At 37.1% G+C, this 18,549-nt stretch overlaps 1 protein-coding gene across 2 annotated transcripts in view; it reads right to left on the bottom strand.

Moving 5' to 3' along the window:
• Positions 1–18,549, bottom strand: part of GPATCH2 (G-patch domain containing 2) — a 203,924-nt gene that overhangs the window by 8,062 nt on the left and 177,313 nt on the right. For both annotated transcript variants that reach the window (XR_012091188.1, XM_007988422.3), the window contains one exon: positions 14,809–14,897. Coding sequence is in view for 1 of the 2 variants with exons in the window: in XM_007988422.3 (XP_007986613.3) it covers positions 14,809–14,897 (89 nt within the window). In the remaining variant the exon portion in view is untranslated. The remainder of the gene's footprint in view (positions 1–14,808; positions 14,898–18,549) is intronic.

The following is an 18,549-nucleotide window of genomic DNA, read 5'->3' as shown; positions in this document are numbered from 1 at the left end:
GGGTGATCAGCATACTCTCATGCTTTTGTTTTTATATAGACGGAAAAGAACTCATTCTCATTTTTTAAATGATGGTTTCATTTCTCTTCGTAAAAATAAAACAATATGACGCAAAAGAAAGCATTATCTTGTACTCGGAAGAAAAAAGAACATTTTATTCTTCAAATGCTAAATCTTTCCTCGTAGAAACACAACCTAAAAAACAAAAACAGTAACAGAGACTTCATTATTCATGGAAAGTGATTCTAGAGTAAAATCTACCGTTGGCTTCTCATCCTTCTTTTATGAGATTAAGACGTGGGAGTGGAACAACTCAGCTTCAGTGCAGTATATACCACAACCATAATTTCCCTTTCTTTTGCTCCTGGCAGTGTTAAATCCTTTAAGACCTTTCCTAGAAGGCTCTCCTGCTCGAGCAGCTTTAGCAACACATCGCCTGCTAACCTTTCTGCCTGCTTCCGCTCCCAGCCCCCTGTCTGCTGGATCTCTCATATCCATTACAGCTGAGTCGGTCCTTTCCCCTCAAATCTTCCAAAGAGTACCGTGGAGGGCAATTCACTTGCATAATTGGCTCAAGAGATGAAAATCTTGTATCGGCCTCTCTTAGCCACTAATCTATCCAGCTGACTGCAAGCCTAATTGGCAGCTTGTTTAGTAATTTGGCTCCTAAAGTGTTGTATTGATGTTGGATAAACAGCCAATGGAAGGGGAGGTGACACATGCAGCTTCCCATAGAATAGCTAGTGCACTCCGCCTCTGTCCCTACCCTGTATTCACAAGGCATTTATTAGTTTGTGATCACTCTTTCTTCGCATACTCTTTTCGCCATTACTTGACTAGCCAGCTGAGGGGCTGGGCTATTCTCACTATTATTAGCAACGTTATAACAATGGTAAGTTATAATACTGTCCTCTGTTCTCAGTAACTAATTTAGGGGCACGGATTTTTGATTGTTATTATTATGAACTCAAGGAACAGCATGAAGCACAGTTTAAGATGAGAGAAAGTGGTAGGTGTTACTACTACTCGTCGTCTAATGTTTTAATTATTTCATTTATTAATATAGAAAAGTTTCGTTACTTCAGACTAGTTTATAATTTTATCTGTAATATTGCAGACATACTTCATGATACTTTTGTTAACTAAAATCAGTTTAAATAGTTACGTGCGTAAATATATGATGCACTGACTTATTTAAATAACAGAAATTTAATGTAAAACTAGTTTTTTTTCCTTAAGTGATAAAAACCTTGTAGAGAATAAAAGACATGATCTGTTATTGACATGCTTAGAAGAGGAAGTGTTCTTATTAACAGATGTTTTTAGTTAAACTGAAATATATTTCTTATGGAATGCTTATGTATCAAACAGTATGTATTTTCAAACAATTAAAAATAAATCTTACAAATAGAAAACTGTTTTGGCCCTGAAGTCAGATAGGAATGTTTATCTGCCACAATATAATCAGAATCATTTTTGGTCTTCCTACTACAAACCATGTCTACACAAAGCATGTGGTATATTTGTTAGGTATCTGATATTCATTATTTCTACTCTTCATTAAAAAAGGAAATTTTAATGGTCCTCAGAGAGTTGAAGTCACTTAACCTTGACCACACAGTGAGTAAGCTAGGATTTAAACTTTGGTTAAGCTTACTCCAAAAGCCTACACACATTTCTTTATCTGATTCCCTATAAGAATTTTTAGCTTAGATACTGTACAAATCACTACAAAAATTCATTGAGCAATATATGAATTGCAATATTAGGTTCTCTCAGTTTGTATATGAACAATATATCACAATTTGTATATGGACCGTGTATCACAAATATATCACAGATACATTTGGATAACGCAGAATACAATGATGTCTGTAGCCCTTAGAAATTATAAAAGCTTCCATATTCATAATTTCTTTTGATTTTTTCAACCTGAAAGGGGAGTATTATTGGCCCCATTTTATAGATGAAACTGATGTTTGGAGAGCTAATTCAGCTGCCTGAAGTCAATTAACTAAAAAGTACCCCAGTTAGAACTTGAACTTAGGACATTTGATCCCAGATGCCACCCTTTCAGCTGACTGAACACTGAACTTGCAATATTATATCATCAACATTTTGTGATGCATGGGGAGTTGCCTACAAGATGGGAACAGCTCCGATCGGCAGCTCCCAGCGAGATCAATGCAGAAAGTAGGTGATTTCTGCATTTCCAACTGAGGTACCTGGTTCACCTCACTGGGACTGATTAGACAGTGGGGGTAGCCCATGGAGGGCGAGCAGAAGCAGGGTGGGGCACTGCCTCACCCAGGAAGTGCAAGGGGTCAGGGAACTCCCTCCCCTAGCCAAGGGAAGCCTTGAGGGACTGTGCCTTGAGGAATGGTGCGTCCCAGCCCAGATACTATGCTTTTCCCACGATCTTCACAACTCGCAGACCAGAAGATCCCCCGGGGTGCTTATGACACCAGGGCCCTGGGTTTCAAGCACAAAACTGGGAGACCATTTGAGAAGACACCAAGCTAGCTGCAGAAGTTTTTTTTCATACCCCAGTGGCACCTGGAACGCCAGCAAGACACAACCATTCACTCCCCTGGAAAGGGGGCTGAAGCCAGGGAGCCAAGTGGTCTTGCTCAGCACATCCCACCCACACGGAGCTCAACAAGTTAAGATTCACGGGCTTGAAATTCTCACTGCTAGCACAGCAGTGTGAAGTTGACCTGGGATGCTCAAGCTTGGTGGGGCAAGGGGTGTCCGCCATTACTGAGGCTTGAGTAGATGGTTTTCCCCTCACAGTGTAAACAAAGCTGCTGGGAGTTGGAACTGAGTGGAGCCCACCGCAGCTCAGTAAAGCTGCTGTAGCCAGACTGCCTCTCTAGATTCCTCCTCTCTGGGCAGGGCATCTCTGAAAGAAATGCAACAGCCCCAGTAAGGGGCTTATAGATAAAACCCCCATCAACCTGGGACAGAGCACCTGCGGGAAGGGGTGGCTGTGGGCACAGCTTCAGCAGACTTAAATGTTCCTGCCTGCTGGCTCTGAAGAGAGTAGCAGATCTCCCAGCACAGCACTTGAGCTCTGCTAATGGAAAGAATGCCTCCTCAAGTGGCTCCCTGACCTCCGTGCTTCCTGACTGGGAGAAAACTCCCAGCAGGGGTCAACAGATACCTCATACAGGAGAGCTCCAGCTGGCATCTGGAGGGTGCTCCTCTGGGATGAAGCTTCCAGAGGAAGGAACAGGCAGCAATCTTTGCTGTTCTGTAGCCTCTGCTAGTGATACCCAGGCAAACAGGGTCCGGAGTGGACCTCTAGTGAACTCCAGCAGACCTGTAGCAGAGGGGCCTGACTGTCAGAAGAAAAACTAACAAACAGAAAGGAATAGCATCAACATCAACAAAAGGATGTCCATGCAGAAACCCCATCCAAAAGTCACCAACATCAAAGACCAAAGGTAGATAAATCCACGAAGATGAAGAAAAACCAGCACAAAAAGGCAGAAAATTCCAAAAACCAGAATGCCTCTTCTCCTCCAAAGGATCACAACTCCTTGCCAGCAAGGGAACAAAACTGGATGGAGAATGAGTTTGAGGAATTGACAGAAGTAGGCTTGAGAAGGTGGGTAAGAACAAACTCCTCCGAGCTAAAGGAGCATGTTCTAACCCAGGGCAAGAAAGCTAACCAACTTGAAAAAAGGTAACTAGAATAACCAGTTTAGAGAAGAACATAAATAGCCTGATCGAGCTGAAAAACACAGCATGAGAACTTCGTGAAGCATACACAAGGATCAATAGCTAAATTGATCAAGTGGAAGAAAGGATATCAGAGATTGAAGATCTACTAAATGAAATAAAGCATGAAGACAAGATTAGAGAAAAAATAATGAAAAGGAATGAACAAAGCCTCCAAGAAATACGGGATTATGTGGAAAGACCAAACCTACGGTTGATAGGTGTATCTGAAAGTGATGGGGTGAATGGAACCAAGTTGGAAAATACTCTTCAGGATATTATCCAGGAGAACTTCTCCAACCTAGTAAGACAGGCCAACACCTGTCTTCTCACTGCCAGATTCATAAAACAAGTTCTTAGAGACCTACAAAGAGACTTAGACTTCCACACAACAATAGTGGGAGACTTTAAAACCCCGCTGTCAATATTAGAGCAATGAGACAGAAAATTAACAAGGATATTCAGGACTTGAACTCAGCTCTGGTCCAAGCAGACCTAATAGACATCTACAGAACTCTCCACTGCAAATCAACAGAATATACATTCTCTCAGCACCAAATCGCACTTATTCTAAAATTGACCACATAATTGAAAGTACAACACTCCTCAGCAAACGCAAAAGAATGGAAATTATAACAAACAGTCTCTCAGACCAAAGTGCAATCAAATTAGAACTCAGGATTAAGAGACTCACTCAAAACCACACAACTCCATGGAAACTGAACAACCTGTTCCTGAATGACTACTGGGTAAATAAGGAAATTAAGGCAGAAATAAATAAGTTATTTGAAACAATGAGAACAAAGACACAATGTACCTGAATCTCTGGGACATAGCTAAAGCTGTTTAGAGGGAAATTGATAGCACTAAATGCACAAAAGAGAAAGTGGGAAAGATCTAAAATTGACACCCTAACATCACAATTAAAAGAACTAGAGAAGCAAGGGCAAACAAATGCAAAAGCTAGCAGAAGACAAGAAATAATTAAGATTAGAGCAGAACTGAAGGAGAGAGAAATACGAAAAAAACCCTTCAAAAAAATCAGTGAATCCAGGAGCTAGCTGGTTGTTTGAAAAGATTAACAAAATAGATAGACTGCTAGTCAGACTAATGAAGAAGAAAAGAGAAAAGAATCAAATAGACACAATAAAAAATGATAAAGGGGATATCACCACTGATCCCACAGATATACAAAATACCATCAGAGAATAGTATAAACACCTCTATGTAAATAAACTAGAAAATCTAGAAGAAATGATAAATTCCTGGACACATACACCTTCCCAAGACTAAAGCAGGAAGTAGAATCCCTGAATAGACCAATAACAGTTCTGACACTGAGGCAGCAATTAATAGCCTACCAACCAAAAAAAGCCCAGGACCAGATGGATTCACAGTCAAATTCTATCAGAGGTACAAAGAGGAGCTGGTACCATTCCTTCTGAAACTATTCTAAACAACAGAAAAAGAGGGACTCCTCCTGGACTCATTTTATGAGGCCAGCATCATCCTGATACCAAAACTTGGCAGAGACACAACAACAACAAAAATGTTCAGGCTAATATCCCTGATGAACATCGATGTGAAAATCCTCAATAAAATACTAGCAAACTGAATCCAGCAGCACATCAAAAAGTTCATCCAACATGATCAACGTTGGATAATCCCTGGAATGCAAGGGATTCATCCCTGGAATGCAAGCCTGGTTCAACATACTCAAATCAATAAACGTAATCCATCACATAAACAGAACCACTGACAAAAACCACGTGATTATTTCAATAGACACAGAAAAGGCCTTTGATAAAATTCAACACCCCTACATGCTAAAAACTGTCAATAAACTAGGTATTGATGAAATGTATCTTAAAATAATAAGAGCTATTTATGACAAACCCACAGCCAATATCATATTGAATGAGCAAAAGCTGGAAGCATTCCCTTTGAAAACTGGCACAAGACAAGGATGCCCTCTCTCACCACTCCTGTTCAACATAGTACTGGATGTTCTGGCCAGGGCAATCAGGCAAGAGAAAGAAATAAGGGTATTCAAATAGGAAGAGAGGAAGTCAAATTGTCTCTGTTTGCAGAAGACATGATTGTATATTTAGAAAACCCCATTGTCTCAGCCCCAAATCTCCTTAAGCTGATAAGAAACTTCAGCAAAGTCTCAGGATACAAAATCAATGTTCAAAAATCACAAGAATTCCTATACATCAATAATAGACAAACAGAGAGCCAAATCATGAATGAATTGCCATTCACAATTGCTACAAGGAGAATAAAATACTGAGGAATACAGCTTACAGGGGATGTGAAGGACCTCTTCAAGGAGAGCTACAAACCACTGCTCAAGGATATAAGAGAGGACACAAACAAACGGAAAAACATTCCATGCTCAGGGATAGGAAGAATCAATATTGTGAAAATGGCCACACTGCCCAAAGTAATTTACAGATTCAATGCTATCCCCATCAAGCTAACATTGACTTTCTTCACAAAATTGGAAAAAATTACTTTAAAGTTCATGCAGAACCAAAAGAAAGCCCAGATATCCAAGACAATCCTAAGCAAAAAGAAGAAAGCTGGAGGCATCATGCTACCTGACTTCAAACCAGACTACAAGGCTCCAGTAACCAAAACAGCATGGTACTGGTACCAATACAGATATATAGACCAATGGAGCAGAACAGAGGTCTCAGAAATAATGCCACACATCTACAATCATCTGATCTTTGACAAACCTGACAAAAACAAGAAATGGGGAAAGGATTCCCTATTTAATAAATGGTGTTGGGAAAACAGGCTAGCCATATGCAGAAAACTGAAACTGGACCCCTTCCTTACATCTTACACAAAAATTAACTCAAGATGGATTAAGACTTAAACATAACACCTAAAGCTATACCTTAGAAGAAAACCTAGGCAATACCATTTAAGACATAGGCATGGGCAAAAACTTCATGACTACAACACCAAAAGCAATGGCAACAAAAGCCAAAATTGACAAATGGGATCTAATTAAACTAAAGAGCTTCTGCACAGAAAAGAAACTATCATCAGAGTGAACAGGCAACCTACAGAATGGGAGAAAATGTTTGCAATCTATCCATCTGACAAAGGGCTAATATCCAGCATCTACAAAGAACTTAAACAAATTTCCAAGAAAAGGTCAAACAACCCCATCAAAAAGCGGGCAAAGGAGATGAAGGGACACTTCTCAAGACATTTATGTGGCCAACAAATATGAAAAAAAGCTCATCATCACTGGTCATTAGAGAAATGCAAATCAAAACCACAATGAGACACCATATCATGCCAGTTAGAATGTTGATCATTAAAAAGTCAGGAAACAACAGATGCTGGAGAGGATGTGGAGAAATAGGAACGCTTTTACATTGTTGGTGGGAGTGCAAATTAGTTCAGCCATTGTGGAAGACAGTACAGTGTGGCGATTCTTCAAGGATCTAGAACCAGAAATACTATTTGACCCAGCAATCCCATTACTGGGTATATATCCAAAGGATTATAAATCATTCTACTATAAAGATACATGAACATGTATGTTTATTACAGCACTGTTCACAATAGCAAAGACTTGGAACCAACCTAAATGCCCATCAATGATAGACTGGATAAAGAAAATGTGGCACATATACACCATGGAATACTATGCAGCCATAAAAAAGGATGAGTTCATGTCCTTTGCAGGGACTTGGATGAAGCTGGAAACCATCATTCTCAGCAAACTAACACAGGAACAGAAAACCAAACACCACATGTTCTCACTCATAAGTGGGAGTTGAACAATGAGAACATATGGGCACAGGGAAGGGACCATCACATAGTGGGGCCTCTTGTGGGGTAGGGGACTAGGGAAGGAATAGCATTAGGAGAAATACCTAATGTAGCTGACAGGTTGATGGGTGCAGCAAACCACCATGGTATATGTATACCTATGTAACAAGCCTGCACGTCGTGCACAGGTATGGCAGAACTTAAAGTATAATAAAAGAAAAACGGCCGGGCATAGTGGCTCACACCTGTAATCCCAGCACTTTGGGAGGCCGAGGTGGGTGGATCACGAGGTCAGGAGATTGAGACCATCCTGTACTAAAAGTACAAAAAATTAGCCGGGCGTGGTGACGGGCGCCTGCAGTCCCAGCTACTAGGGAGGATGAGGCAGGAGAATGGTGTGAACTCGGGGGGTGGAGCTTGCAGTGAGCTGAGACAGTGCCACTGCACTCCAGCCTGGGTGACAGAGTGAGACTCCGTATCAAAAAACAAAACAAAATAAAAACAAAAACAAAAAACATTTTCTACTACATCATTTCTTTTGCCATATTTCCCTAAATAATTAATGTTTTATTCTATTCACAGATTTCTAACTCCTGGTAGAAGTACAAATCTAAAGAAGCATAGCAAATCTGACTAAAGAGAGTATTCTAACTCCTGAAATACCTCAAGATTCATTTTGCTTGTTATAAATTCAGTTACTCTAGCTTTCTTTGGCTAATACTTAAATTAAACCTTATATTTAGTTGTATTTATGGTAAAAAGCATATAGTGAGTTTCTTCTTTTATCCATTATAATCCCTAAATTTAACCGATGTAGTTTCTCCATTTACATTTATCATGATTACTAATATACCTAGATTTATTTTTACTATATTATTTAATGTTATTAACTTTGCTTTTTCTATGAATTTTTATGTCCTCCTTTCTGGAATTTATTGCTTGCTTATACTATCGGGAAGACTATATACAATATTTCTATCCTTTTAAGTGATGACCTTTAAAAGTCAACATGCATATCTCGCTTATTCCCTCACATTTTACATACTATTGTCCAGAGTTTTAGTTCCATCTTACTTTTGTACATCCAAATTAATCATCTACATGGTCACTGTCTCCATCATTATTACTTTTATACAGTTAATATTAATTTAGCTTTTAGTACATGCTCAACAATTTCTTTGCTCACCATTACTTCCTGAATTTCATTCTTTTTTAATGGATTCTGTTTTCTTCTACAAGAAGTATCAAATTTAGTAGTGGTCAGTCTTTATCCGAAATGACTTTATTTCATCCTCACTCTTGGGTAATAATTTAGCTGGATATGTAACTCAGGTTGATTTGGTTATTTTGTCTTAGCACTTTAGAAATATTATCTCTTACGTTCACAATTGTACTGCTATTTTTAAGTTTGCTACCAGTACAATTGCATTCTTACGTAGGTTATATTTTTTCTCGTTGGCTGCTCTTAAGTCATTTTCTTTGCCTTTGGTGTTTTGAAGTTTTATTACAATGTAACTTTATTTATATTTAATATTTCTTGATATAGACTCGTACTTGTTATGAAAATTCATGTTTTCCTTCCGTTCTAAAAATTCTTATTTTCCTAAATATTGCACCATCTTACTCTCTCTACTCTTCCTTCTGTAAGTTCTATTAGACACAGGTTGAACTTCATTGTCCTTAAGTCCTTCAGCCTCTTTTATATTTTCAATCATTTTATCTCTCTGTGCTGCTTTTATGTAGCATAGATACCACGCTTCAGATCTCTCCTAAAATTCAGTGTCTTTTCAGTTATATCTGATCTGTCATATAACTCATTCAGTGATTTGTGTAGTTTTTAAGATATTTTCATAATAAAATAATCTCAAATTTCTACTCGATTCTTTACCATATCTGTCTTTTCTTTGTCTACAATTATTTCCTCTCCTTTCTGAATTTGTTTTTATAATTAACTTTTTAGTTTTGGTTTATGAGATCGTCATTGGCAGGTTTTTATTTGTGGTGCTTCTTTGAGGCCTGGGGTGAAGGCCTACACCTCTAGAGTGGCTTTGAATGTGCTTCTGAAACCAGTTTTTATGTTAATTTTTGGCTTAGTGTAATTTAAAACCAGAAACTCATGTGAGGGCAGCCTCTTGGTCACAAATCTTCAGAGAGTTTTCTATTTGGAGCCCAGGGAGAAATAAGATTCTTTATCTTCCACTGTGCCTGTGGATGAGTTTTGTTTCCAGTCTGCCCATTTCTGAGGATGGAGCTTTTAGAGGTTCTGACTTGATAAGGAGACTTAACGCTCAGATCCCAGGCTTGACGTCCCGTCCACGAGGGAACTGACGAACATGCCTTAGGTTTTCAAGCTTGCCAGTAGTATGAGTGGGTGTGGGGGCTGCTCAGGACCATTTTGGTCTTAAACATTTCTCTTTCTTTCCTGTAGTCTCAGCTATCTTTGTAAAAAGATGGCTTCAAATTTTATTCAGTGTTTTCAAGTGTTTGGTAGTTTAAGTGTTTTCTCATTACTTAGTCTTTTATCAGGAAACAGCAATTCTTTTCTATCTTTTCTATCTAACATGTGTGCTTACTCTGTCCATCCTGTACTGAATGATAATGGAAAACTGTTTATTAAGATTCTACTAAAATACATAACTGAAGAGTGGGCTGGTGGTGTATGTGTCAAGAGGTGAAGGATTGCATATATCCCAGGCTTTATTATTCATTCAGATAGAGCCTGATTTCAAAATTAATAATGATCCCCTTGGAAAAGTCTGCCTGTTTTAAAATCCTGAAAGAGCTACAATAATCTACAGCAGCTATATGGACCCAGAGATAGCAGGAAATAAAAATATAATTATTGATAAGATAAATTTGGACAACTACAATCTAGTACCTTGAAAAGGAGCTTGGTTACACCACACATTTCTGATTATGTTGGGCATGACTTTTAATTGCAAATGAGCCTTTAAAAAGTCTTCACCCATTATTGTTATTTACAACCTGCCTTCATTGCCTTAAATATTCATGAAAATTATTTTCCTATTGAAATATCAGTAGGACGTGGAGAAAAAAGTTGAAAAGTCACAAAAAGCTGTAATGTAACCTCTTGCCAAGAACTCACATGTTCATGAAAAAAAAAAAACTACCCTAGAGCAATATGTATATCAAGACATTAAACTTCAAAAGGCATTTCGTTTCTATACTTAAAATGTATAGAAAAAAGGCTGACTCCTTATAATAAATATTTCACTATGGTATTATTTCAATAGAAAGCAAAATAGTAACAGGCAATATTAATTGTGGATAACATTGAATTTCATACTGTATAGTGGACAAATTTTTAAAAAAATATAGTAGCCACAATATCTCAATAAATGAACTTAAATCTTTTTACTATTAAATCCTCAATAAGCTATGCCTTCTACCAAAAACACGGACCACAACCAACATTGCTAACTGCCTTTTTAAAAAGTGTTAATAATATTCTTCTTATTTTGTTCACTGCTTTTCTTCACCTTTACAGATGACATTTTTCAAACTATAAAATGCATTCTGCTGGCAAACCTTCTTGCTTCGATAGTTCTCAATTTTATAATAGTAAATCTACATCCTTTGCTACTGAGACATCCACTATTTTTCAGTATGTGACTTTGAATGAGGCAGAGAACAAGCTATACATTAAAAAAATCAATATCTAACCTTATCAATATTCATTTTACTTTGTCAATACAAAATACAAAGGTGAAAGAGCAGTAAATAAGCTAAAGCACTGAAATAAATTTGGTGTTCCTGTCACAATTAATAAATGTTCAAATGATAACACTGCTGGTTAGTCTAGAGCTTTCTAAAGCGACTGAAATTCTGCTTCAAAGCTATTGCTAAAAGAAGGTGAGAAAAATTTTCAATACACTAGCAGGTAAACGTAATCAATTCTGGGTTATTAATTTCATAGGGGGCTTTAAATCTTTTATTATTAAAAGTGTTATTTATCATGAATACAATTTGTCTTTAGTCATAAATTGTTATACAAACCCGGTTTTGGATTTAAAGGGTCTAATTATAGTTTTCTGACAACTTCTTGGTAAATCCTTTCTAAACTTGCTGTTTGATTGCATAATATTTCACATATAAATCAGAGGGGATTATCAAACAATATGCAAGCTGTTGGTCTTTTAACTCTTACTCCCTATTTCAAATAAAAGAGAGTTATCGTCTGCATTTTTCCTGTTTAGAGTTAATGCTGACTAAAGGCAAAAGACACTGAAAATATATCTCAATTCAATGTGTTTTTCAGGAGTTCTGCAAGGGCCTATAAAAGGGCAAGAATATTGCCCTTAGCTAAAATTCAGAAGTTTACAAATATGACTGACTCTTTATTATGTGACTGACTCTTTTTCAGAATTTGAAAACTGTAATTTTCAGAGACAAGATGATCTAGGATTTACACCCTCATTATCAAAGTGTATTTATGCAAAAACATTTCTTACTTGAATTTGGATAATAATCTACACTGTAGAGTTGATTCATTAGCATTAAAAGATATTCTATTTAAAACTGAGGACTTTAAACTTAATCTCTTCCTCTTTGAGAGAAACAGTTATGCACAGATTTTAAAAATGGGTTGAAGATGAGTGATGCAATTCTCCTGCTCCACTACTTTTTGAGTAATTAAAATTTTCTAAGAATTTTATTTTCTAAGTTAAAATGTAGTAATACCAAAATCCTGACTATTAAGAGAATCACAACAATTCTGAAATATAAAATCTGGAATATGCTGGTGTAAGCTTATAAAAAAAACTGTTTTAGGCTAAAGTTCAATGTTTGTACCCATACGCCATATAAATGATTTCCTCTGATGTTACTGAGTTGTAATGTCAAAATCACCTTGCAGAGATAATTATATTATCCTCTCCTCAACCATTATGCATTTTCCTTCTCATTTCACATATGTTCAGAGTGTTAGGACGTGACCTCAGTATTTTCTTTTCCTTATTGCTGCCACTAAGGTGCTTTAGTAGCATTCCTAAGATTGTTCTTGTACTGTTTCTGCCGGTAATGCTTGAATCACTGAAAGATAAGAAAATTCAGGGACCATTCAACTGGAATGGGGATGTTAAAGAATCCTATACCTGCCTTATGAAAGATCTGAATTGCAAGACTAATGACATGTGTTTCATCCAAAATGCGGCTACATGTTCATGTATGAAGAGATATATTAGAAGTATTTCATGAATATTCTGCATTTCTACATAGTAAGAGTTAGATAAATCTATAAAACTTAAGGCATACTATATGCCTTAAGTCAGCATATGCAATAGGACAATCTTTACATATAGATAATATGTATATAAAGAATATATATATATGCGCTAACGAAGAGGCTGTAAGTACATTTTTATGGAAAGAACATGGATTTAGGAGTTATGCAGACCTAGGCTTGAAACTTTCCCTTGCATTCAATAATTCTGTCATCTTAGGTAGCTAACCTAACACTTCTTTGCATCTTAATTTTACGATCTGTAAGGTGATGATAACACCATCTCCCTCATACAGTTGTTATAAAGATAAAATAATAAAGTTTCTGGTACACAGTGGGTACCCAATAAGTGGCAAATATGATTCTACACAAATACAAATGCACTCTACACACAGGTGTTTCCTAATCTTGAAAATTCAGTACTGCCAGAAGATGGTCAGGTATGCAACTAAATGCATAATTTTATAATGCAGTCCCTTATACGGAACAACTGCATTAGAAGTGCTCCAATTTTAAGTTATTCTTCAATTTTCTAGTGCTTAACTATGGAACAGGTTCCCTAAGTAGAGAACGTGGCTGGACGCAGTGGCTCACGCCTGTAATCCCAGCACTTTGGGAGGCCGAGGCAGGCAGATCATCTGAGGTTAGGAGTTTGAGACCAGCCTGGCCAACATGGTGAAACCCCATCTCCACCAAAAATACAAAAATTAGCTGGGCGTGGTGGTGGGTGCACGTAATCCCAGCCACTTGGGAGGCTGAGGCAGGAGAATCGCTTGAACCTGAGAGGCGGAGGTTGCAGTGAGCCGAGATCTTACTACTGCATCCCAGCCTGGGCAACAAGAGTGAAACTCCATCTCAAAAAAAAAAACAAACAAAAAAAAAAAAAAAAAAAAAGAGACTGTAAGCTTCATATCTTTTTTCCTCTTAAACTCACCATGAAACCCCACCCCGCCAAAACCATACATATACTTATACATATTTTTCTTTTCACTGTTTACTCTCCTGTTGATATGAATCTTATTTTCATAGTCTATAATTAAAATCATTTTTCCTATAAAGGCTGCCCAAATGAAACTAAGAGAAAATTTACAAATCTGTGTGGTTACAGATCCCAGGCAATAGGGCCAAGGATATTATTTGCTGTTTCTACACTGAAAAACGTTTTCTCATAGAGCTTGCTGTACCACAAATCCATCATGGTTAACTGTTGTTTATTTATATGTGGGTGTCCACATTTTAATGCCTACTTGGCTTCCTCCTATGACTGACTTTATCTGTGCCTCCCTTACCACTGCTCTTGCATGAGATTTTCAATACATACTATTTTATTCACAACCTTCACTACAAGGCGAGTCTTTGCCCTTTCAGTAAGTAAGGCTTCCTGTCCTCTCCGACCTACAGTGACTTCCCTCTGACCGGCACTTGTAGTTTTCTCAAGACCACACTCATTATTAGAATGGCATATTACTAGAATGACATGATTTTTGAGGTAGAAATGAGAGCTTTCTCAGTCTAACGCTAATGTTGTCTAAAGAAAGAATGAGGAATCTAAGACTGCTACAGAGCTGGGACTAGAAACCAGACTGTCACATTCGTTCAGTCAGGGTTCCATCTCCTACCACATGGGGTCTTGTGTTTTGGTGTTTTGGGGCTGCGGCTATACTTTTTGAATTTATTATTATTAATCTCTTCTGGGGTTATTTGTCATTTCATCTATTTATGCCTTATTTTCCAACAAGACTGTAAATTTATAGAGGCCAAAGATATAGCCTTTGAAGTTTTTGTATCCTTTTAATATCTTGCACGAAATCTTGCATTTGGGCAGGGATGTAACATATACATTAATGACTGGTTACCTGGAAAATCTACAAATGGAACATGCAATACATCCTGATACCACATGCAAATGATTTGTTTTAATAGCTTCTTGCAACTGTGCTGCTGCTTCTTCTTCATTGCAAGTGATTAAGAACTGTCTACATTTTATTCTTCATGATTTATGAACTCTACATTTGTGTTCCACTCTAACCCTGCTTTTGTTTTACCTGCGGTAGTAGGTCCAGGCAAAGGTGCAGCTTTTCTTCTCCGTTTGATGTCTCCCGTGCATAAGGATCCTAAATGCATGCTTGTTTGCCTACGAGTAATTATCAGAAAAAACTATTAACAAAGAAGAAAAAAATGACACATAAATACACAGCTTGTATCATCTGAACCTAAATCAAAACATTCTCAACAAAGATGGAGCTGCATAGTAAAATCACCAATCTTGTTTATATCGAAACATAATTACGTTTGTTGACAAGCGTTCAGCAGCTAAATGCGCCATCATAAATTGTTACCGGAATGAATAATATAAAAGGAATGCTTTTTAATTTTCAAAACTGGCAATCTTTCTGGCTCAACATAAAATCAAGCACTGTTGCTTCTGACAGGAAAATGGCTAAGATTAATTATCTAAAGAGATCACAATATTGTTGCAAGGTTATCAATTGGTTACTAATGCTTTACTGTCAGAACAACATCTATTACAGGAAAAGTATGATCAATTTCTTTTAGGATATTATGCAGCAGTGAATTCTCTTAAAACATTTTAAATAGAAGGAAACAGTGATGCTTCCCTTATAATTCATATGATTAGAATTCTTCAGTTAATTATTTATTAGCTGAGTGAGAAAACATAATTTGAATGCATTAATGCTGGTCTACTGCTATTTAACCATCTAACATGATACTGGATTATATTTCTAAAAACATGATACATAAAAACTGAGAAGTGGATCTTCTGCTATTTTTGGAACAAGCTATTATACAATTAGTCTTCTGTCTAATCTTGGTCTCCTAAATTGAAAAGTTATATAAAAAAAATAAGAAATGGGCCAATTAGAAATCAAGACGAATACAAAAAAGGAAGGATTTAAAGTCTTCAAACTTTTCAAGCTATAGAAAGATTCTGTGTTTATTTCCTGTGTCATAATCCTTGATGCAGGCTTGGGATAGGGCCTGGGGAACATGAAGCAGAAATAAATGAAGCATGTTTATGACAGCACATGTTCTTTTAGTAAGACAGAGAGATATCTGACAGTATCTTGAGGTTTTAAAGAAACTAATTTGAAAATAAACAGATTATTGGGGGGAAAAAAAAGGAAAAATTAACTAAAATTAATTCAGGTAAAATTCAAAACTCAAGATATATATTTAAACACATATACTCAGATGTTTAAATATAATGAAGAATTAGTGCTGGAGAGTCCAGTTATTTCAAATATAGATTTTATCTATAAAGCACAAAGTACAGTCATAATTAATGATCTGAGTAATCCAAGGGCCACAGGCAGCCAAAAAAATATACCACAAAATCTTATCAATGTATCTTAACAGGAAATGAGCATTTGTCGATTGTCTTTTACCTTTTTATTGAGTGCATACTGTTTCTGTTACAAAATAATTACAATTATTAAAATATTTCAAAAAACTTTTCAAAAATTCATTCTGTTAATGACTAAATTAGCTCTGCTTTGCTCTCCAAATGTTCACTGACATGAATGACTATAACATTTTTATTGGATTTTGAGGTATGATCTTGGCCCATGATGCCAAGAAAAATGAATAGTTATGACTGTGTCTCCTTTTTTTTTTTTTTTTTTTTTTTTTTGAGACGGAGTCTTGCTCTGTCGCCCAGGCTGGAGTGCAGTGGCCGGATCTCAGCTCACTGCAAGCTCCGCCTCCCGGGTTTACGCCATTCTCCTGCCTCAGCCTCCCGAGTAGCTGGGACTACAGGCGCCCGCCACCTCGCCCGGCTAGTTTTTTTGTATTTTTTAGTAGAGACGGGGTTTCACCGTGTTAGCCAGGATGGTCTCGATCTCCTGACCTCGTGATCCGCCCGTCTCGGCCTCCCAAAGTGCTGGGATTACAGGCTTGAGCCACCGCGCCCGGCCTGTGTCTCCTTTTTAAGATTATATATACATTTTAAAAAAGTAGAATGATGTCACAGGGAAGACATATTCTTTTTGTACAAATTTAAAGTTATTCCTTTACTTATTCAGCAAACATTTATCAGTATCTATTATGGACTTAGCATAAGACTCCAGTGGTGGTGAAAATAGGGAGAGGGGAAAAGAGAAGATGGAAGATACAAAGGAAATGAAACTTTCAATTCTTATTATTGGAAGAATTTAAAGTCTGAGTGGAGAAATAAAACATAAATCGGTGTATATGAAATAATTAGGTACAGTGGTAGTGGCAGCAGGCATAACCAACTTTATTAACAATTAGTAAAGGCTATATTATTTAGTCCTTACAGCAATCCTAAATACGCCTCATCAAATACACATTTTTTCCTTGGTAGGATAAAATTTGGGCTTCCACGGAAAAACTATGCTTTCAGGAGTATACCGTTTCAGTCACTGAATGCTAATTCTATGCAAGCTATTTTACAACTCTACCTTGTAGCTAACTGAAAGCAACGGGAAATACTTCTTAACTATAGAAACAGAAATAAATTCTGTTCTATGGAACGACAACCCTGCTCTCTGTGGAAAAGCTAGTTTTGGGTCCATTTAAACAATCATTTCAATAGTCCGTTACTCTATGTACACTTGAGCTTCTTTGACTTCTCCTTTCAACTGGTTATAACATCTGCCCAGTTCCCTCACTAGCTAATGAGTTAAATAAAATCTTTAACACATACCCACTTAATATCCATATGACAGTCACAATATTACCTTTTTGTAAAAAAGTATCCTTTCACATATCTTATCCCTATTGAAATCTCCCCTTAGCAAAAGACTGCAGTAAAGTTTACCTTCTGCAGAGCATATACCAGATAGACTCGGATATCAGAAATAGCTGAAGAGGAGGGGAAGGTACCATTCTGAAAACAGGGAATAAAGTGGGAATCTGAATTCTGCAGTGTGGGTCTTCTGTCATCAAGCTGTGAAAACCAACTCACGAACTAGCTACTTCTCATCCTGTGTTAAAACATAATAAACATTCTTACAGTTTAAGCCACTGCAGGTCAGGTTTTCTATACTTGCTGCTGAATGAATTCCTGAGTGATAAAGAGTTTGCTCTGTTCAGGGACTTATGAGTAGTTCAGGATGTCTGCAGAGCAGTGTTTGCAGAAGGGACTGTATAACATGAATGGAGAAGAGCACTGGGGCTGGATCATGGGGCCATACATGCCACCTTTGCCCCATGAAGGTGTTTGGACTGAACAGCAATGTGGAGTCACTAAAGATTTTATAAAAGGAGAGAAAGTAGACCAAGTGCATGGGTGCCGGTAGAGAGCTCGAGTTGGACAGGGTTGAGACTGAAGAGAGAGGAGACCAATTAGGTTTGCCATAGTTCAGACACACACTTCCTCGTCTCAGTTATAATAACTAAAGAATGATGCAAGTTACTGCACAGTGAAACTTCCTGGATGTACAAATATTAAATATCAATAAAAATTTAAAAAGAACTAAGGCTGGTTTTATTGATTTCAGATATTTTTAAAGCTCAAACTAAGCTAAAACAGTTATTAGCCAGGACACATTTCTTAAGAAACACATTTTTAGAAATAATCAGAAGAAATACTTGAGTGTCTGATATCAGATGCTCACTGTGACTATTAATACCATTGGTTTCTACTTACTTTGTTGTTGCACTAGTTATATATAATTGGAGTATTCTAATTGTTGAAAATAACTCTCTCAAGTCAATATTGCCTTTATAACTATTTTTTCATACTTCTTACAATTTATTAGGTAGGCCTATTTACAAAGACAGTGAAAAACAAACTTCAGGAA

Source organism: Chlorocebus sabaeus, chromosome 25 (assembly GCF_047675955.1).
Source record: "Chlorocebus sabaeus isolate Y175 chromosome 25, mChlSab1.0.hap1, whole genome shotgun sequence".
NCBI classification, from domain to species: Eukaryota; Metazoa; Chordata; class Mammalia; order Primates; family Cercopithecidae; genus Chlorocebus; species Chlorocebus sabaeus.
Note: the sequence above shows the minus strand (reverse complement) of the source record. Positions and strands in the feature narration are given on the sequence as shown.